This window comes from Physeter macrocephalus, chromosome 15 (assembly GCF_002837175.3).
Source record: "Physeter macrocephalus isolate SW-GA chromosome 15, ASM283717v5, whole genome shotgun sequence".
NCBI lineage: Eukaryota > Metazoa > Chordata > Mammalia > Artiodactyla > Physeteridae > Physeter > Physeter macrocephalus.
The window spans coordinates 37,765,282-37,785,451 of record NC_041228.1 but is presented as its reverse complement, the minus strand read 5'-3'; the positions used below and the strand labels follow the sequence as shown (position 1 = coordinate 37,785,451).

The 20,170-nt window shown below is 39.0% G+C and overlaps 1 protein-coding gene across 5 annotated transcripts in view; it reads right to left on the bottom strand.

The window, feature by feature from the left end:
- The window catches only part of STK3 (serine/threonine kinase 3), a 340,768-nt gene that overhangs the window by 88,843 nt on the left and 231,755 nt on the right, over positions 1–20,170 (bottom strand). For 3 of the 5 annotated variants that reach the window (XM_024115876.3, XM_028500781.2, XM_055091263.1), the window contains exon 9: positions 9,092–9,284. In XM_024115876.3, the coding sequence (XP_023971644.1) occupies positions 9,092–9,284 (193 nt within the window). Of the gene's footprint in view, positions 1–5,033; positions 5,189–9,091; positions 9,285–20,170 lie in introns of all 5 variants that reach the window. The other 2 variants (XM_028500780.2, XM_028500778.2) reach the window with 1 other exon arrangement.

Sequence of the window (20,170 nt, the reverse complement as noted above, 5' to 3'; positions counted from 1 at the left end):
TGATTTCCATTTGCATGGAATATCTTTTTCCATCCCCTCACTTTCAGTATGTATGTGTCCCTAGGTCTGCAGTGGGTCTCTTGTAGACAGTATATACATGGGTCTTGTTTTTGGAGCCATTCAGCCAGTCTCTGTCTTTTGGTGGGACCATTTAAACCATTTACATTTAAGGTAGTTATCGATATGTATGTTCCTATTACCATTTTCTTAATTGTTTGGGGTTTGTTATTGTAGGTCTTTTCCTTCTCCTGTGTTTCCTGCCTAGAGAAGTTACTTTAGCACTTGTTGTAATGCTGGTTTGGGAGTGCTGAATTCTCTTAGCTTTTGCTTGTCTCTAAAGGTTTTAATTTCTCCATCGAGTCTGAATGAGATCCTTGCTGGGTAATCTTGGTTGTAGGTTTTTCCCTTTCATCACTTTAAATATGTCCTGCTACTCCCTTCTGGCTTGCAGAGTTTCTGCTGAAAGATCAGCTGTTAACCTTATGGGGATTCCCTTGTATGTTATTTGTTGCTTTTCCCGTGCTGCTTTTAATATTTTTTCTTTGTATTTAATTTTTTATAGTTTGATTAGTACGTGCCTTGGCATGTTTCTCCTTGGATTTATCCTGTATGGGACTCTCTACGCTTACTGGACTTGATTCACTATTTTTCCTTTCCTATGTTAGGGAAGTTTTCAACTGTAATCTCTTCAAATATTTTCTCAGATCCTTTTTCTTTTCTTCTTCTGGGACCCCTATAATTTGAATGTTGGTGTATTTAATGTTGTCCCAGAGGTCTGTGAGACTGTCCTCAATTCTTTTCATTCTTTTTTCTTTATTCTGCTCTGCAGTAGTTATTTCCACTATTTTATCTTTCAGGTCACATATCCGTTCTTCTGCCTCTGTTTCTCTGCTATTGATTCCTTCTAGAGAATTTTTAATTTCATTTACTGTGTTGTTCATCATTGTTTGTTTGCTCTTTGGTTCTTCTAGGTCCTTGTTAAACGTGTCTTGTATTTTCTAAATTCTATTTCCAAGATTTTGGATCATCTGTACTATCATTACTCTGAATTCTTTTTCAGGTAGACTGTGTATTTCCTCTTCATTTGTTTGGTCTGGTGTGGGTTTTTACCTTGCTCCTTCGTCTGCTGCGTATTTCTCTGTCTTCCCATTTTGCTTACTTACTGTGTTTGGGGTCTCTGTTTCGCAGGCTACAGGTTAGTAGTTCCCGTTGTTTTTGGTGTCTGCCCCCAGTGGGTAAGGTTGGTTAAGTGGGTTGTGTAGGCTTCCTGGTGGAGGGGACTGGTCCCTGTGTTCTGGTGGGTGGGGCTGGATCCTGTCTTTCTGGCGGGCAGGGCTGCGTCTGGTGGTGTGTTTTGGGGTGTCTGTGAACTTAGTGTGATTTTAGGCTGCCTCTCTGCTAATGGGAGGGGTTGTGCTCCGGTCTTGCTAGCTGTTTGGCATGGGGCGTCCAGCACTGGAGCTTGCTGGCCATTGGGTGGAGCTGGGTCTTAGCGTTGAAACGGATATCTGGGCGAGCCCCTGCCGAATGATATTACGTGGAGCCGGGAGCTCTCTGGTGGTCCAATGTCCTGAAAACAGCTCTCTCACCTCAGAGGCTCAGGCCTGACATCCAGCCAGAGCACCAAGACCCTGTCAGCCACACAGCTCAGAAGAGAAGAGAGAAAAAATGAACCAAAAAAAAATTTAAAGAAAAATTAAATAAAATAGAATAATTAAAATAAAAAAAATTAAAAAGTTACCAAAAAAAGAAGAGAGCAGCCAAACCAATAAACAAATCAACCAATGATAACAGGCACTAAAAACTATACTAAGATAAACATAAAAATCAGAAACCAGTCAGTCGCAGACAGCAACCCCCAAGTCTACAGTTGCTCCCAAAGTCCACTGCCTCAATTCTGGGTTGATTCATTGTCTATTCAGGTATTCCACAGATGCAGGGTACCTCAAGTTGACTGTGGCAATTTAATCCGCTGCTCCTGAGGCTGCATGGAGAGATTTCCCCTTCTCTTCTTTGTTCGCACAGCTCCTGGGGTTCAGCTTTGGTTTTGGCCCCGCCTCTGCATGTAGGTTGCCCTCAGGCTTCTGTTCCCACTCAGGCGGGGGTTAAAGCAGCGGATGATTAGGGGACTCTGGCTCATTTAGGCTGTGGGGAGGGAGGGGTATGGTATATTATAATTGGAATGCAGGGCAAGCCTGCCGCAGCAGAGGCCAGTCTGACATTGCAACAGCCTGAGGCGTGCTATGTGTTCTCCTGGGGAAGTTGTCCCTGGATCATGGGACCCTGGCAGTGGTGGGCTGCACAGGCTCCAGGGGGCGGGGGCGTGTGGATAGTGACCTGTGCTTTTACACAGGATTCTTGGTGGCTGCAGCAGCAGTGTTGGCGTTTCATGCCCTCTCTGTTGTCTGAGCTGATAGGCATGGCTCACGCTCGTCTCTGGAGCTCGTTTAGGCGGCGCTCTGCCTTCTGTGGGCTGACAGGGAAGGAATCCCCTCTCCTCATGCACCCTGAAATAATGGTCTCTTGCCTCTTAGGCAGGTCCAGAGCTTTTCCCGGACTCCCTCCCGGCTAGCTGTGGTGTGCTAGCCCCCTTCAGGCTGTGTTCTCGCAGCCAACCGCAGTCCTCTCCCTGGGATCTGACCTCCGAAGCCCGAGCCTCAGCTCCCAGCCCCCCTCCCTCCCCGGCGGGTGAGCAGACAAGCCTCTCAGGCTGGTGAGTGCTGGTCGGCACCGATCCTCTGTGCGGGAATCTCTCCGCTTTGCCCTCTGCACCCCTGTTGCTGTGCTCTCCCCAAACCCCCGTCTCCACCAGTGAAGGGGCTTCCTAGTATGTGGAAACTTTTCCTCCTTCACAGCTCCCTCCCAGAAGTGCAGGTCCCATCCCTATTCCTTTGTCTCTGTTTTTTCTTTTGCCCTACCCAGGTACGTGGGGAGTTTCTTACCTTTTGGGAAGTCTGAGGTCTACTGCCAGCATCCAGGAGTGTTCTGTAGGAGTTGTTCCACATGTAGCTGTATTTCTCATGTATTTGTGGGGAGGAAGGTGATCTCCACATCTTACTCCTCCGCCATCTTGAAGGTCCCCCCTCCGTCTACCCATTCTTAATATAACATGGTCTCCATCTACTTCACCATCTGGCTTACTGTCTGCTGAATGTGCTCTACTGTGTCTCCATCCTCCCTAAATACAACAGGTGAGTTCTAGGTATTGACAGTAAAGCTGCTTATTTCTTTGTTCTAAAAAGTGGTTATCAGTCCTAGCTGCACCTCAGAAGTACTTGTAGCGTTTTATTGTTTTGATATTTTAGTTTTTTTTTGTTATATAGAGATGCACAGGCCCTGCTCTGGTCTGCAGAGCCAGCGTCTCTACGGGGCTACTGCTATGAGGTACACGTGTGAGGTGAGTTAGCTGGAGCCAAGAGCAGGGTTTATCTTGTAAATCAAGCCTACTGCTCCAACCTGAGGAGACCTCTTAAGCTCCTGATTCTGCCTTAGAGTGTACTTTTCTTTTCCTCCACTCATGTCATTTGTAATTCTAATGGATTTTCATTCCATAGCTTCATCCAAATTTCTATAAAACAATGTTGAGCTAGTTAGGGCTGAGACCTAGGCCCTATGCCACACAATGAGAAATCTTTTCATTGACAGCAATCTGTTATTAAACACCACAGTTGACTGAAATTTAGCAACCACTGCCATTGCCTCTGGTGAGCCTTCTGATTGTACAGGCTAGAAAGGTAAATGCTGCATTTCCTAGAACACCCTGCACCTAGAGTCCTAGGTAAGTGTACTTTCTCATAACTGGGAAGGCAAGAAGTGAGGAGGAGACCATGAGCCTGCTACCTCAGCTGTTTCCTCTGGGCAGCACAGCTATGCAGACAAGGGTTTTTTTTTTTACAGCAGCATTCCAGCATCCAGTCACCAGACTCACAGGGGCTAAAAGGTGGCTGCAGTCTCAGTGGTGGCTTTCTAATCCCTGAAGAGCAACAGGCATTGATCTCAATCTGTATTACTGAACTCAGTAGTGCCAATGGCAGCCTCTGGATTCAGTACCTTCCTGACTGTAGTAGTAATAGTTCTATAAGGCTCACTTTTGTGGTAGTGTGGGAGTCGTTCCTGGAGGTCTAGCCTACACAGCCCTCTCCTCTAAACTTTCCACTGGTTTTGTTAATAGCCACAGCTCTGACTTAAATCTTTTTATCTTTAAAACGCCTAGAGTAGTTTCTGTCCTCCAATAAACCCCAACTGATATAAGCCTATAAGTGTGTAACTGTTCAACCCTTGTAACAGAACCATCAGCTAGGTCATACTACATAGTGCCTACAAGGATATCATCAAAGATCTTGTCAAATATTTTCCCCAAATCATAAAACACAATATCCAAACCTAGCAGTTTCTCTGATCTAGAGGTTTAGCTATGCTATAAAAAAAGGAAATCACATTATTCTGATATGATTTGTTCCCAGTAACCTATGCTAACTTATAATGATTCAGGTCTCCTTTCCTAAAGGACTCACAAATGTTCTAGACTTCTGCCCAAGGGGACGTCAAGCTCACCGGCCCACAGTAATGATGTGATTTGGGGGTCAAACCTGGGTCTGTATATTGGGTCCACCACTTACTTGCTATGAAATCTTTGACAAGTCACTTCACATTCCCAAGTCTCAGTTTCCTTAGTGGCAAATGATAGTGACAATGTTACTTTACAAAGTCCTTGTGAGAAGTTAATGAGATAATGTATGCAAAGTCCCAAGCACAATGTTTGGCCCATACTAGACACACAATTAATGATAGCTATAACCTGAGAAATTTACCTTTTATTCTCTTTTCTAAAAACAATAAATAAATAAATAAATAAATAAAAATTAACTCTTTCATGCTTACATGGCACTTTCCTCATTTTCTCAAAAAGACATCACACTTCACAAACAGTGGAATACAGTTCTCTCACCTGCAAGTTATCTCAACACATTACTGATCATACTCCTAGCCAGGAGATATCAAATCAGCTGAGTGCTCCCTTACCATTTCCTCACCTTGCCATTCAAATGTCTTATATTCACGTTTGTGGTATTCTCTTCATTTTGGAGATCATTATTCTCTATAGATCCTCTCTGGCTATCGTACTGGATAAAGAGAGATGGAGCAAGGTCTTGGAGGAGGCAGAGAAAGGTATGAGCAAGAGTCTGCCCTGTGAAGGAAGAGACCAGAGCTGCTGGATGGCTATCTCCACTCCCAGTCCCAGGAAGATCAGGTCTCCTTCACTGCACGAGGGAAGCAGGGCTGGGCTCTCCAGATGCTCCAGCTTCCCAAGTTGTTGGAAGGACAAACTGACAGAGAGGGCACATGGAGATTAGCTGAAACCATGAAACAGAGCTGCTAACCTGACTGGAGAGTGTGGCACTTCCTTAAATACTAACAGAGATAGTTTCCCCTTAGGGCAACTACAGCTACCAATCCAGTTCCAGCTCTGAAAGGCTAGAAAGTTCCACCACAGAAACAGAGCAGATCTGAACAAGATAAAAGGCCCCAGTTCTTTCTTTGCTGAAACAACTGCTCTTCCAGAGTTACCCACAAAGAAATAATCTCTACTAACTCATCAATTTAATGACAATGGATTCCTGACCTGGTCCTAATCTATTCCTTCAGGATAAAAGATCCTAAATGTTGATTTCCTTAATGACAACCAACCTGCTTATACCTCATAATTCCAACTGGCCTAGACTAGTCTGGATAAAGTATAATATATAAGGAAGTAGAGTTCCATGTGTAAATATTGGCTGATGCCAGATTGTGAAAGACCTGGGTTACCAAGCTGAAGCCTGGACATTACATGGGTAATGAGATCCCAGGGAAATGGGAATGGGAAGAGGCGGAGTGGGAGAGAGATGGTAAAAATAATGCCATCATCACTGAAAATAAGTTTGGAGAGTTCTTTGTACATGCTCTCCAGGTCTATGCCCACTTTTTAAAAAAGAGATCAAATTTTAAATATTTCTTGTCATTTTACTCCATTTCCCTTCAAAAGCTCTTTTAAAAATTTTGCTTCCTAGGCACTTCCCTGGTGGCGCAGTGGTTAAGAATCCACCAGCCAATGCAGGGGACACAGGTTCGAGCCCTGGCCCAGGAAGATCCCACATGCCGCAGAGCAACTAAGCCCGTGCACCACAACTACTGAACCTGTGCCCTAGAGCCCACGAGCCACAACTACTGAGCCCGCGAGCCAGGCTCTGTGTGCCTAGAGCCTGTGCCCCACAAAAAAGAGAAGTCCGCACACCGCCACAAAAAGCAGCCCCCGCTCGCCGCAACTAGAGAAAGCCCGTGCACAGCAAAGAAGACCCAACGCAGCCAAAAAATAAATAAATAAATAAATTTTTAAAAACAATAATAATTTTGCTTCCTAGAGTTAAATCACCACACTTTTCAGAGGTAAGGAAAACAGGTCTGTAATTTCTATCTTCACAGATAAAGGTATAAAAAAGTATGCAAACATAATTTAAACTGACAAGAATATTAAATCAGGTAACTCTTTTGAAACTCCAAAGGAAAATGTGATGGAAATCAGAATATTCAGTACACCGTATAACATCCTAGAGATTTTAGAAAATTAAAAATAATATAATGCTATAATCTTTTAGGGAACAAAAAAATATATAAAATCTTTTTAGGGAAGAAAAACGCTAAAGACACATTAGCAAATGGGGCTTCCACTAATGTAACATAACCTAAGAGCTCATACCAACGCATCTAAGACGTTTTAAGGAAGATTTAGATCATGAGGAAACACAAAACTAAAACTAAAAGTAATTATGTGGTTTCACAGAAAGTAAGTTCTGCCTCAATAACTTCTTTACACTCTATACTATTGTTATACTACGGTATGACAAAACCTGGGGGGTTACACTAACATCACTTGGTTCGATTTTTGGGAACATGGAAGTTCCACATAATAACAGAATGATGTCTAAATGGTGAAAACTTAAAATACAAGGGAAGTTGTCTCATGGGATTTAAAACTTGCTAAAGCATATAAAACAACCACAGGGAACTCTACTTAATGCACTGTAGGGTCCTAAATGGAGAGGATATATGTATATGTATGGCTGATTCATTTTGCTGTGCAGTAGAAGCTAACACAACATTGTAAAGCAACTATAGTCCAATAAAAAATAATTAGAAAAATAAAAATAAAATAAATAAAGCATATAAAACAACTATATAAACCACTATCTGCTCATTCTAAAAATGAGCTTTCAATAAAATCTCTGTGACCAAAAAAATCATACTTAGGACATAAAATTATGACATAAATTGAACAATTTTTGTGGCTGTCAAAGCTGAAAGTCATTACATGAAATATGTGGAAATCTGTGCTATAATTTTAAAGCATGAGGTCTGATAAATCATTATCACATATCTCTTCCTTGAAATATAACAATCTAACATGAATTCGATTCCATAAATACTCATTTTTAAACCACTGTTTAAATGCTGATGTTCAACTATATTGACTACATGGAAAAAGTTGTTTATGTAGTTTCATAGGAAACTCAGTAGCTCTCTAAAGATAGAACAAAGCACTCAGTGATCTTCTAACTGGTCTGTTAAGAATCATAAAACTTGACTAAAAGAATTTTATCAGCTGCGGAAAAATGATGCTACATGCTGATGGGAAATGTGTTGTAAATGATCTTACCTGTCTTTCTGATCTGCAAGGCATATGACTTGTACCCTAACACTAGCCAGCTTTGGAGGCCACAAGACCATTCAATGTAGTTGGGTGAGCATGTTACGGATGCAGAAGCCCTATTCTAGTAATATGCCCACCTAGGAATCCAAGTCTTAGACTGCTTTTCAGGGCAAAGGCTCAAGAAACCTATCAGCGTGGGAGATAAAAAAAATTCACATCCCTCTCCCCCTTCCCACCCAGGATTAACTATGTGGCAATCTGTTTTCACCTTGTGCTTCGTGGCCCTCTCTTTCAAAGTATACAACCATAATGGGCTATGTATACTAAGAAATGTGAAGAAAGCAACGGCAGTGAGCCAAATGACTTGAAGCTATGAGGTAAGACTTATCAAGCAGACTCACAGGGGGAGTAGCATAAAGAAAGGGGTAGGCAAAAAGAAAACAAAACTGTCAGAGAGGAAATTCCTACCTATATCCATTTTACCCTATCAGCAAATCACTTGACTCTTTATAACTTTCTAGGCTCTACAATGCAAGAAGTCATGTATTACTGCTTTTGTGCCGTGGAGAAGTAGCTCTGTGTAGTGAAAAACAGCTTTGTGCTGAGACTTTGACATTGACCATACATGACTAGAGTGGTAGGGGGAAGAAAAAGGTCAGTAGGTATCAGGAGGTAATTAATCTGCTTTTGCCTATAACTGAAAAATCACAATGTCCTTCATTGTTAACTGCAATCTTAAAGAGCCATACTTATACAAAAAGAAATGCTAGCCTGTGAAAGTATCTCTGTCTTCATCACTCTGTAAGCCACGGAGATCAGAGAGAATGCCTTAATCGTCATTTCAGCCCTGCAGCGCCCCTGGCACTGTGCCTAGCACACGACAAGCAGCAGTAAACATGCACTGAACTGAATTTTCTGCATGAGTATCCCTGTCTCCTGATTCTTCTTTCTAGCGTTTCTTCTTTTCCCACTTTAGCCCTTATTTCTTCCCTTGTCTTGCTTCCCTCTGTCACTGCAGCTTAACTGATAACTTAGACAACATGAAATAATATTATGTTGTACTATTTGGAACAGAATTTTAGGTTCACGTTTTTAATTGGAAAAGTAAATGTTAGGAACGCTATCTTTTTATCTCAAAAAATACTTTACAAATTAAATTATGGGTTAGCATCCTTCAACAGAAAAGAGTTCCATAACACTAAGTTAAAGATGTGCTACTTTCTGCTATATTAAAAGAATTTTTGAGAATTCACTTGTGCCATATTCCTTTCACTGTTAAATAAAGCCAAGAAATAAAATTTTCCACAACTGGCTATAACAAGCAACACAGAACTATCCTGGTTTCTACAGAAGTATACTCTCAAAACAGAAAATTAATATTCAATGGGAAAAAAAGCCACATACTTTTCATAGTTCCATCTTCTTCTTCCTCATCCTCACTGTTTATAACCATGGTCCCCAAGTCAGATTCTAACATTGTGCTATTATGTTCAATCATGGTCTGGGCGCCTTCACTCATCGTGCTTGTGGCCCTCATGGTGCCCACGCTTTCCGAGCTAGTCTTCACCATGGTGTGGGAATCCAGCTCATCTTCATCCTGCAAACAAAACACCGCAGTGAAGGAAGACTTTTCTAACATAGATGGATATCTTACAATACTATGAACATATTACATTTTAATAATGAAAAATACTACTATCACTACTAATTTTAATGTAAGGACATAAATACAGTGTTATCATAAGACCCAAAAGTTATCCAAAATAACCTAAAGCTTTAGGTAATTAAAGCTCAAGCAACAGAAATTGTTTGATGAAATAGCAGGCTGCTAGTTGTTCTTAAAATAAGGATTAAGACAGGAAGATTATTAACAAAGAATATATAACAAAATAAACAAACAAAAGAGAGCACATTAAAGACAGAACATGTTGGCACTATTATAACAGCTTTAATAATGTTTATAACTTTGTACAAAAGCCACTAGCTTTTTAAAAATTATGATAAATATACATAACATAAAATTTACCATTTAAATCATTTTTCAGGGCACAGTTCTGTGGCATTAAGTACATTCACAGTGTTGTCCAATTATCATCAATACCCTTTTCGAGAAATTTTTCATTATCTCAAACAGAAATTCTGTACCCATCAAAAACTAACTCCTTATTACTTCCTTCACCCAATCCCTGGTAACCTCTATTCTACTTTCTGTTACTATGAACTCACCTATTCTAGGTACCTCATAAAAGTAGAAGCGTGCCTTTTGCATCTTTTGTGTCTGGCTTATTTCACTTAGCATGTTTTCAAGGTTCATCCGTGTTGTACCAGATGTCAGAATCTCATTCCTTTTTAAGACTGAATGATATTCCATTGCATGTACACACACACACACACACACACACACACACACACACCCCTTTTGTTTACCCATTCATTTGTTAATGGACATTAAGGTGTTTACACTTTTTGGTTATTATGAATAATGTTCTGAACACTGGTATATAAGTATCTACAGATAGATGGTCCCCGACTTATGATGGTCCGACTTAGGATTTTTCAACGTTACAACAGTACAAACGAGATACACATTCAGTAGAAACCGTACTTTGAATTTTGAACTTTTCCTGGGCTAGCAATATGCAGTACGATACTCTCATGATGCTGGGCAACAGCAGCAAGCTGCAGCTCCGTGAGCCACGTGATCAGGGATGTAAACAACCCATACATCTGCAACAATTCTGTACCCATACAACCATTCTGTGTTTCACTTTCAGTATAGTATTCAAGGAATTACGTGAGATTCCACACTATTATAAGATAGGCTTTGTGTTCGATGATTTTGTCAAACTGTAGGTTAATTTAAGTGTTCTGAGCACATTTAAGGTAGGCTAGACTAAGCTATGTTTTTCAGTAGGTTAGGTGTATTAAATACATTTTCAACTTAACGATATTTTCAACTAAAGATGAGCTTATCAGGACGTAACCCCATCATAATTTAAGGAAGATCTGTATTTGAGTCCCTGCTTTCAATTCTTTTGGGTGTATGCCTAAGAAGTGCAATTTATATCAAATGGTAATTCTCAATTTTGGGGGGAACTGTCAAAATGTTTTCCACATTGGCCACACCATTTTATATTCCAGCAGTGTACAGGGTTCCAACTTATCCACATCCTCACCAACACTTGTTATTTTCCCTTTTTTTTTTCTTTTTGAGAACAGACATCCTAATGGATGTGTGGTATATCACTGTGGTTTGATTTGCATTTCCCTAATAACTAGTGATATTGAGCATCTTTTCATGTGCTTATTGGCCACTTGTGTATCTTCTTCGGAGAAATGTCTATTCAAGTCCTTTGCCCATTGTTGTTATAGATTGTTTTTTGTTGTCGTTGAGCTGAAGAAGTTCACTTTATGTTCTGGATATTAATCGCTTATCAGATATATGATTTGCAAGTATTTCCATTCTGTAGGTTGTCTTTTCACTCTCTTGATAGTTTCTTTGATACACAAAAGCTTTTCATTTTGATGAACTCCAATTTATCTATTTTTTCTCTTTTGTCACCTGTGCTTTTGTTGTCATATCCTAGCCATTGGCTTTTAAATGTAAATTCACAGAAGAATCAAGTCAGTAATATAAGTATGAACCAAAAAATGCTCTTTAGAATGTTCACCAAAAGATAAACTGGAATAGGGCCATAAAACTAAACTAACAAATTCTGTTTGAGAAACCAAGCAATGTGCTATTTGGAAAAACTTGATCATGTACTGAAATTAATTTATATCTATTCCACTTTAAGTAGAAACAAACAAACAAAACCTAAGTTCTGACAGAGGTCAAAATGCAAATATTGGAGAACAGGAACATCCATGTTGTTCTCAGCTGTTTGACAGCCCTCCTCATCCTCAACCTACAGGATAAATTCAGCATTATATCTCAAAGTCTCCTGCTCTTCTTTCATGAGCTTATCTTCTTTTAGAAGACTTCTTCATTCTTATGCATTCAACTATCTAATATATTGAGGACTCCCAAATCCTGACATCTTTCTGACTTCACTTACTACTTAAATGCTTAATGATGTTTAAAACTCAACATTCTCAAACGAGATCATTTCATCCATCTCCTTGGCCCCTCCAGTCTGCCTCCATCCCCTACAATAACCACTACAAAGCACACTCATCTTCATTAGCTAACTGAGGTAAAACTGCAATGTCTTTTTGGGGTTATTTTCTTTCATATCCTATATACTATCAGTCAACAAGTTCTTCTTCAAAAAATTCTCTCTCAGCTCCATCTCTTCTTTTCCATTCCCACTGCTACTGAGTATATTCCTCCTTACCTCATGCCTGAGTTACTGCAGGAAGAGCACCCTGACCTCCTAGAATCAGGCAGATGTTAGTTCAAGTCCTGGCTCAACTCACTTAGTAGCCTTAAGACCTTTAGGGAACCTATTTAAACTCTCTGAACTTTAGTTTCTTTCATTGGTGTTATGATGGTTAAATGAGAAAAGGTATGTAAAATACTTGCATGCTACTAGGAATAAGGTAGTTTCACCCCTTCTTCAAAGTATACATAACTATGCCAATCTTTCTTGAATAAGTACTACTTGCATCATAATATTCTTCTACTGAAGAATCTATAATGGCTCCCAGTTCTTGCCTGCATTGAAAGCTAAACAAAGCTGCCTAGATTTTAATGTCCTCTATGTTATCTTATTTTATATGGCCGATCCTATTTTCCCATTGTTCACATATCATTCAATAGAGTCAGGCTGACCTCAACTGAGTCTCCAGCTGCCATAAACCCATATGCTCATTAAAGACTTCATCTTTGCTCACATCACATCTTCTTTTCTACCCAGGATGCTCTTTCCTCTCTAATTCATTTTAATTAAATCCTATCTAGTTCCAGATCAAGTATCTATTACCTTTATGGCAAATTCAGTCTTTATTAATTATCCTCTTTTCCAAACTTCTAGAATTTATAAAACCTGCATTACACACTTTTGCATTTAAATTATGATCTCATATTGTAACTGTTTCATAAAATCTTTTATAAATGTAAGTACCTATGGATAAGAGTGCCTTATAGTACTTCTGAATCTACTAAAGTGTTTCATTCAGTAGTCCACACACAGTAAGCATTCATTTATATATTTACTTTATCACAGAATTATAAAATCATGAACCTTTAATAATTCAACCCCTCATTTTATTTTATTTTATTTTATTTTTTTCAACCCCTCATTTTATACATAAAAACCCGAGGCCCACAGAAAGGAAGAGACTTCCCCAAGGTCACACACCTACTTAAAAGTGGAGCTGGGACTAAGAAACTAATTCCTTTATTTCTTAACCCATTATCCCACCAAGTACATATACCTTACTTATATTTAAATTTTGATCTACTTGAATGCTTAAGTTAGAGGTGCAGGTTTACAGTTTTAACAGCTTATGTCACCAGCTCCTATGCCCAAAGAGTCCCATACAAATTACTTGGTCCATCCTAGTCACAGCCACTGTCTTTCCTTGGACTATTAGAGCAGCCTCCTAGCAGTTTTCACTGTTGCCCCTCTTGCCCCCGTTAGTCTCCCACATAAGAGGCAGATGGATCCTTTCAAAAGACAGATCACATCATGTACGCTCCTGCTCAAAACCCTGCGTTTGGCTTCCCATCACACTTACATTAAAGCCCCAAATCTTTATCATGGCCAAATGTGATCTGGCCCAGTAACATCTGCCAATCCTATCTCCTATCACATTCCTTCTCACTCACCAAGTTCCAGCCAGGCTGGCCTCCTTTGCTATTTCTTGTGCATTCTAAGCATGTTCCTCCTTGGGCTTTTAAATTGGCTGTTCTCTCAGCCTAGAATGCTCTTTTTTTTTTTTTTTTTTTTTTTTTTTTTGGTATGCGGGCCTCCCTCTGCTGTGGCCTCTCCCGTTGCGGAGCACAGGCTCCGGACGCGCAGGCTCAGCGGCCATGGCTCACGGGCCCAGCCGCTCCGCGGCATGTGGGATCCTCCCGGACCGGGGCACGAACCCGTGTCCCCTGCATTGGCAGGCGGATTCTCGACCACTGTGCCACCAGGGAAGCCCCTAGAATGCTCTTCTTTAAGACAGTTTTATTTTTTGCTTAACTCAGATCTCCACTTAGATGTTACCTCCTTAGAGATGCTTTTTCTGACCACCAATCCAAAATCGAAGTCCCCATCAATCTTTTATCCTTCTATATTCTTCATAGCCTGTACCTGGTTTTTCTACCAGTATAAGTTTGATAAAGGCAAAGAAACCTTCTTTTTCACAGATGAACCCTCAATGCTTAGAACACCTGGCATATATTAGGTACTTGATAAAAATTTACTTAATAAATGAAGCAATTAATATTTTTACCGAATTCATTCAACAAGCATTTATTGTAAACTTATAATATGTCAAGGAGTGAACCAGCCATTGGAGATACAAAGATGAATAAGAAACGGTTTTGCTCCATTTTTGTTTTTTTAAGAAGTCTGAAGTCTAAGAGAAACTGACATGTGAACAATAAATTACAAGGCAATTTGTTAAACGCTGTAAGGAAAGTGTTGGCAAAGTACAATGGGAGTACCAAAAGTACAGCCTCTGACTCCACCTCTGTCAAATGAAGAAAGCCTCACAGAGGACACTGCCCTTAAATTAGGTCTTAAAGGATGAGAAGACTATAACATTTAATATATATACACAAGTGGGGGTGCTTTATATTACAACTTCTTTTTACAACAGAACTACACTTAGACATCCCTTCTCAGCTTAGACACCCCGAGACTGAATTAGGTGTCATACTTTTGTATTGCTATAGCACCTTGTGCTTATGCCTATCATACATTTATTACACGATACTCTAATCGTCTGTACACTTGACTTGTCCAAATCTATTAAACAGACTCTAAAAGCTATTATAAGGACAGTAACCAGATCTTGTTAACAGTTATATTCCTGGTATCCAGTACAAAGTCTCGTTCTCATTACATAATCTATTATATTAATGTTAAAGTCCTCATTATGAGTTAGTGCTAAAGCACAGAATGTTATGCAAGGTTCTATTGTAGAACTTTATTTAAACCAACTAATTATTTAAAACATAGAATGGTTATTAAAGAAACTTGGGGAGGGAAAATAAAACTGTTAATTAGAATTATTCAATTGATCACTTATCGAATAATGATAAAATAGTTATCATCAATGAGTTAGAAGCACTATACTAAGGACTTTTTGTAGGTCACTCCTATTTAATCCTTTTATTAATTCTGTGAGATATTATTGTCCCCGTTGTGTAAATGATGAACCTGCAGTTCAAATGGGTTTAATAATTTGTCCAAGGTCATATAACAGATAAGTGGAAGGGCAGGGATTCTAACCAGGTTGTTTGATTCTAAAGCCCAATATCTAACTTCCAATTGTATAAGGCTTCTAAATTTTAAATTATTTCTCAACTCTAATTTATATTACAAGTTAGCTAGAGCATGTTTCATTTTGCTAAGTTAAGAGATGAAGAAACTGACATACACATAAGTAAACTAATTTGCACTTGGTCAAAAAGCTAATAAAAAAGGTTTTACTCTTTTCAGTAGACTCCACTCAGGAGGGAGGAAAAAAGTTGATTTTCTATCAGTTCTTTTTAAAAATCTACTGCTAGTTTAATACCTTATTTTATCGTGGTTGCAAACCAGTTAATTCCCAAAACACTAAATCTGTTTTTATATGTGTGAGTCATTTATCTCTTATCCTTATAAGATTCAGTGCTGTGACTGTTAAATTTAACAAGAAACATAACATCTGGTTGGTGTGAAATAATACTTTAAAATTTTCCTGTATTCTATATTAGACTTGAATCTATGCTGGGATAATGAAGCTTGCACCTCCGGATGCACATAACCGGCTTAATCTATAAAATTATAAAAACACTAAATCGAGTTTGGAAGGGATCGTTTTCACTGCATATTATTTTCACTTACATAGTCACTTTGCTAAAGGATGCTAAACCAATTTACAAATTGACAGTAAAAAAAAACAGTAATGAAAAAAATAATGAGCACTCAATTCACTAATGAGAGGGTGGCATCCAAACAGTAATTACTAAAGTATGGAAGGAATGAGAAGTTCTTTTTTATGAAATTAGCAAATCAAACACTAAAAATTTGGTGACGGTGTTGAAAACTTTTCAGTAACACTTTTTACTTTTTTAAATCATTATCTCAAATTATTCTTAATATTTTAGATGATTGTTAAAATTTCCATTTGATGCTTTAACGTTTTCAGAATAAAACAGTTATTTATAATGTTTTTCCAAAGTTATACTTCATTTATATATACTCTGTTACTCCTTACAAGAGAAAAGCAGAAGAAAAACATGTTGATACTTTATAGAAAAAGGTCTGCAGAGCAGATGCTTCCCCACTGTAGAAAGCGGCCAATTCCAGTAAGGAATACAATAGCATTTTCAATCAGTGGTCATCATGTGCCAGGAATGCAAAACAGAGTACTGACGATAATCCAGGTTATGAATCATAAAATCCACATGGAATACAAATATTTGAAAACATCATTAGGAAATCCTACTCCACTGCTAAGACAGATTTATGCTATAACAGTCTGAGAAATAATCAGAGCCTTTGCACTAGGTATCTTTACATTTGCAATATCTACCACCTTAAAGGATTTTCTAAATATTCAGCTACTATCTGATTGATTTAAAGGATATTAACACAAACATTTTAGAAAGCATTTGTCATTTCTAACATTAATGAGATAGACTATTCTTAGATAAATAGGTGTCTTTTTAATTTGAAATATTCTAATTATTTTCTCTTCCTGAAATGATATTAAATACTTCTTTATTACCTATAAAATTACATAACTACCTTATCAATACAGAACAGTGATCTTAGTGACACTGATTCAATTAGACACTCCTATTGGGTATGCATTCTACTACGGCATGAAAAAATTTATTTTTCAGGAAAAAAATGAATGTTTAAGACACATAAGTGAACCAATTATACAAAAAGTTGCAATATTATAGTGGTCTGGATATCTGTAAAACGTTTTAGAGGCGCTAATCAGGGATGGCACTGACAGCAAAGAATAATGTAACAAAACATACTACAAATACAAAACTGAGCTTTCAAGATAGTAAAGGAAATCTCCAAAAGCCCCAAACAACTAGGAACTAGAGTGAGAATAAGCTAAATCTGACCTTAGGGCTGCCATAGGGGCATGTGATGATGGGGGTGAGATGGTGATGGGTTATCCATTTTAATGGATAAAGGAAGGCAAGAGTCTTTGGGTTCTCTCCAAAGTAGAACTGAAACTCTTACATAAAATTGGGAATCTTGAAAGTCTACATCCTCAGTGAAAGGACAGACAAGAAAAAACGTACTCACAGGTAAGGGAGATGACATATAAACTTGTCTGCCTCACCTGGGCTATAGGTAAAGAGGAGGAATGGATGGTGGGGGGTTTTCCCTTCAGGATGCACAGACATGGGTTTGGGTTTTCTAACATTACCCACATGGTCTGGGGAACCCCATGCTGAGAAATCAGCCGAATGCAGTCTCAGTATGGAAGCACCCCGGGTGCCTGATGAAAACAAATTAAAATCCACCCTAAAGGGACTCATACTCAACCTTCAACCCAGAACTCACATCATTCTCAGAGACAAAATTCAACTAAACTTGAGCTTACAAAAAGACAAACAATGAATAAACAAGCTGCCAAGAAGGATGGAAAAAAAAAAAAAAGAATTAAGACTCACTTGCTCCTTAGAATTAAATTACTCCCCTTAGACAGCTGGATCTTTCTAAGATAAAAATTTCTAGGACCAAAATTAGGAAACAGTAGACAGTGGCACCCTAGATTGGGAAAAACAAGCACAAAGGTAGAAATATTATGGCTGGAAGGGAAAGCGTTAAGTGAGTTGGGCTGCATTAAGGAATGGCCTACAGGTTACAGAGTGCTTTAAACACTGGGAGCCAGCATGCGCTGCTTGGCAGAGTGATGGGAACCTTGCAAACTAAGGGGTGAACTGGAGAAGGAGACTGAAGAAAGACAGCCTGGAATCAGAAGGTTATTACTGAAATCTAGATTTGAGATGATTAGAGTCTGCACTGAAAAGGTCCTATACAAACCAGTTTACATGACAAGTCCAATCTAAAAGAAATCATGAAAGAAGAAACAACATATTCTAGAAACTTTCTGGATATCAAATACAATGAATCAAAAGTAACTACAGTATTCTGGACCTAAAGAGGCCAAACTGACTCTAAAGAGAAAACTGTAAAAGATTCTAATCTGAGTAGATGAAGACAGAAAATAAAATAGATAATGCCAGTTATTGACAACCAAAAAATGACTTAATGGAATTTGCCACTTTAGCACACGATAAAGGCACTGAATTCTAATGATTAATTTGTGGGGAAAGAGTCAAATAAGAAGTCAACATGGTCCAGCAGTTAAGAATCCACCTTCCAACGCAGGGGACACGGGTTTGATCCCTGATCCGGGAACTAAGATCCCACATGCCCGTGCGCTCTAGAGCCCACATGCCGCAACAACTGAGCCTGTGTGCTGTGTGCGCCACAACTAGAGAGAAGCCCACGCCCCACAATGAAGGATCCCGCATGCCACAACAGACCCCACGTGCCTCAACTAAGACCCAATGCAGCCAAATAAATAAATAAAATAAAATATATAATTTTAAAAAAAGAAATTATTTTTTTAAAAAAAGAAATCAACATGGCATGTGCAGTGCAACTTCAAGGAAATGAGCATAAAATTGGGGAAACCTGTGGCAGGTTTTACTTTTCTCCCCATGCAGAACTAAATCAGGTCTTGGTGGTTGTGCTCACATGCTAACCTGTGTCAGTAAATAAATTTTAATCATTCTTGAGTTAGAAAAGGCAAAAATCAAAGGGAACTATTGTACATTTGCTTGTATGCCTCACATCATGGAAGAGCCCTGTGTACCATGAAACTAAAGGCACTCTCTACTACAGCAAGGTGAAACTACTGATGTGACCCAACAGAGCATTCATTATCTTTAAATTCCACTTCCAAATATGGTAAAGGATGGCACTTATCCATTGCCTCTGTTCTCAATACATCTGCAGTGTCTACTGTTTCTGTGCTACAAGTGAAAGAGCCCACAGTAGAATCAACTGGTTAACTCTGGTCGCATTCAGTACCATATTCAACCCAACTGAGCTAAGAACTACTGAGAAAACATCAGAAATATTCCCCTTCCAACTGCCATCCTTAAGCACTATTTCAATGTCTGACAGGTTGAAAAAAGTAATATATTGATATTCACCAATTAAATATTACTAAGACTTACAGTACCTGGAAATCTGTACAAAGAATGAACTTCCTTCCCACCGATATAAGTAGGAGTTCCTTCTACTTCACTGCAAAAGCAGCAGAAGAGCTTTATACAGCTGCTGTCTTTGACATACCTATCTTTAACAGACAGAAACGTCTGCCTTCATGCATCCTAACTTTCTGCACGCTCATGGGCATGTTTTAAAGTTACATCAAAGCCTTCACGATCTCTGAAAGTCATTAACGACTTGTTCATCAGTACAACAAACCTAAATGGTGAGAAGGGTGTGGGCAGCACTTCAGAGGCTCCATGATGCAAGACTGTACAAGTTCCTGGCATTATATTAAAAGCTTCCAAACAAAAGATTATCTTACATCCCCTGTGAACAATACTGATATACAAGAGAGTAAATTTAAAAAGTAAAAGCAACCTTAACCATGACTTCTCCTTTTTCTCTCACAGCCAAAAGCCTGTCAAAGGATTAACAAAATAAAAAGATTATAAAATCAAATATTTTAAAACAAAAATAACACCTTTAAAAACTGTGTTGTTACAAGCAGTTTATAAAAAATCCACAAGAGGGCACCAAAGGCAAAAGGCTAGAACAAATTCCATTAATTTGTGATTTACAGATAAAACAGGTTCATAAAATAGGTTATTTTATTTACTAACATACTATCAATACCTTTCAGAAACAGATTATTGGCCACTGATTTTTTTTAAAAACTGATATATTTTAAAATACTATAGCCACTGCCATGTTATATTTTTATATAAGCAACATTTATGTTTCTTAAGGGACATACTACATTCAGTAATCTCCCCAATGACTTGCATACAATAGCAGGAGCTCAGTGAACACTTGTTGATTCCACAAAATTGACAGAAACATACAATAGGAAATATCAAGTATTCATATCACTGTGTCACTGCATTCTAAATTGCTTTCATATAGGGCTTCCCTGGTGGCGCAGTGGTTGAGGGTCCGCCTGCCGATGCAGGGGACACGGGTTCGGGCCCCGGTCCGGGAAGATCCCACATACCGCGGAGCGGCTGGGCCCGTGAGCCATGGCCGCTGAGCCTGCGCATCCGGAGCCTGTGCTCCGCAACGGGAGAGGCCACAACAGTGAGAG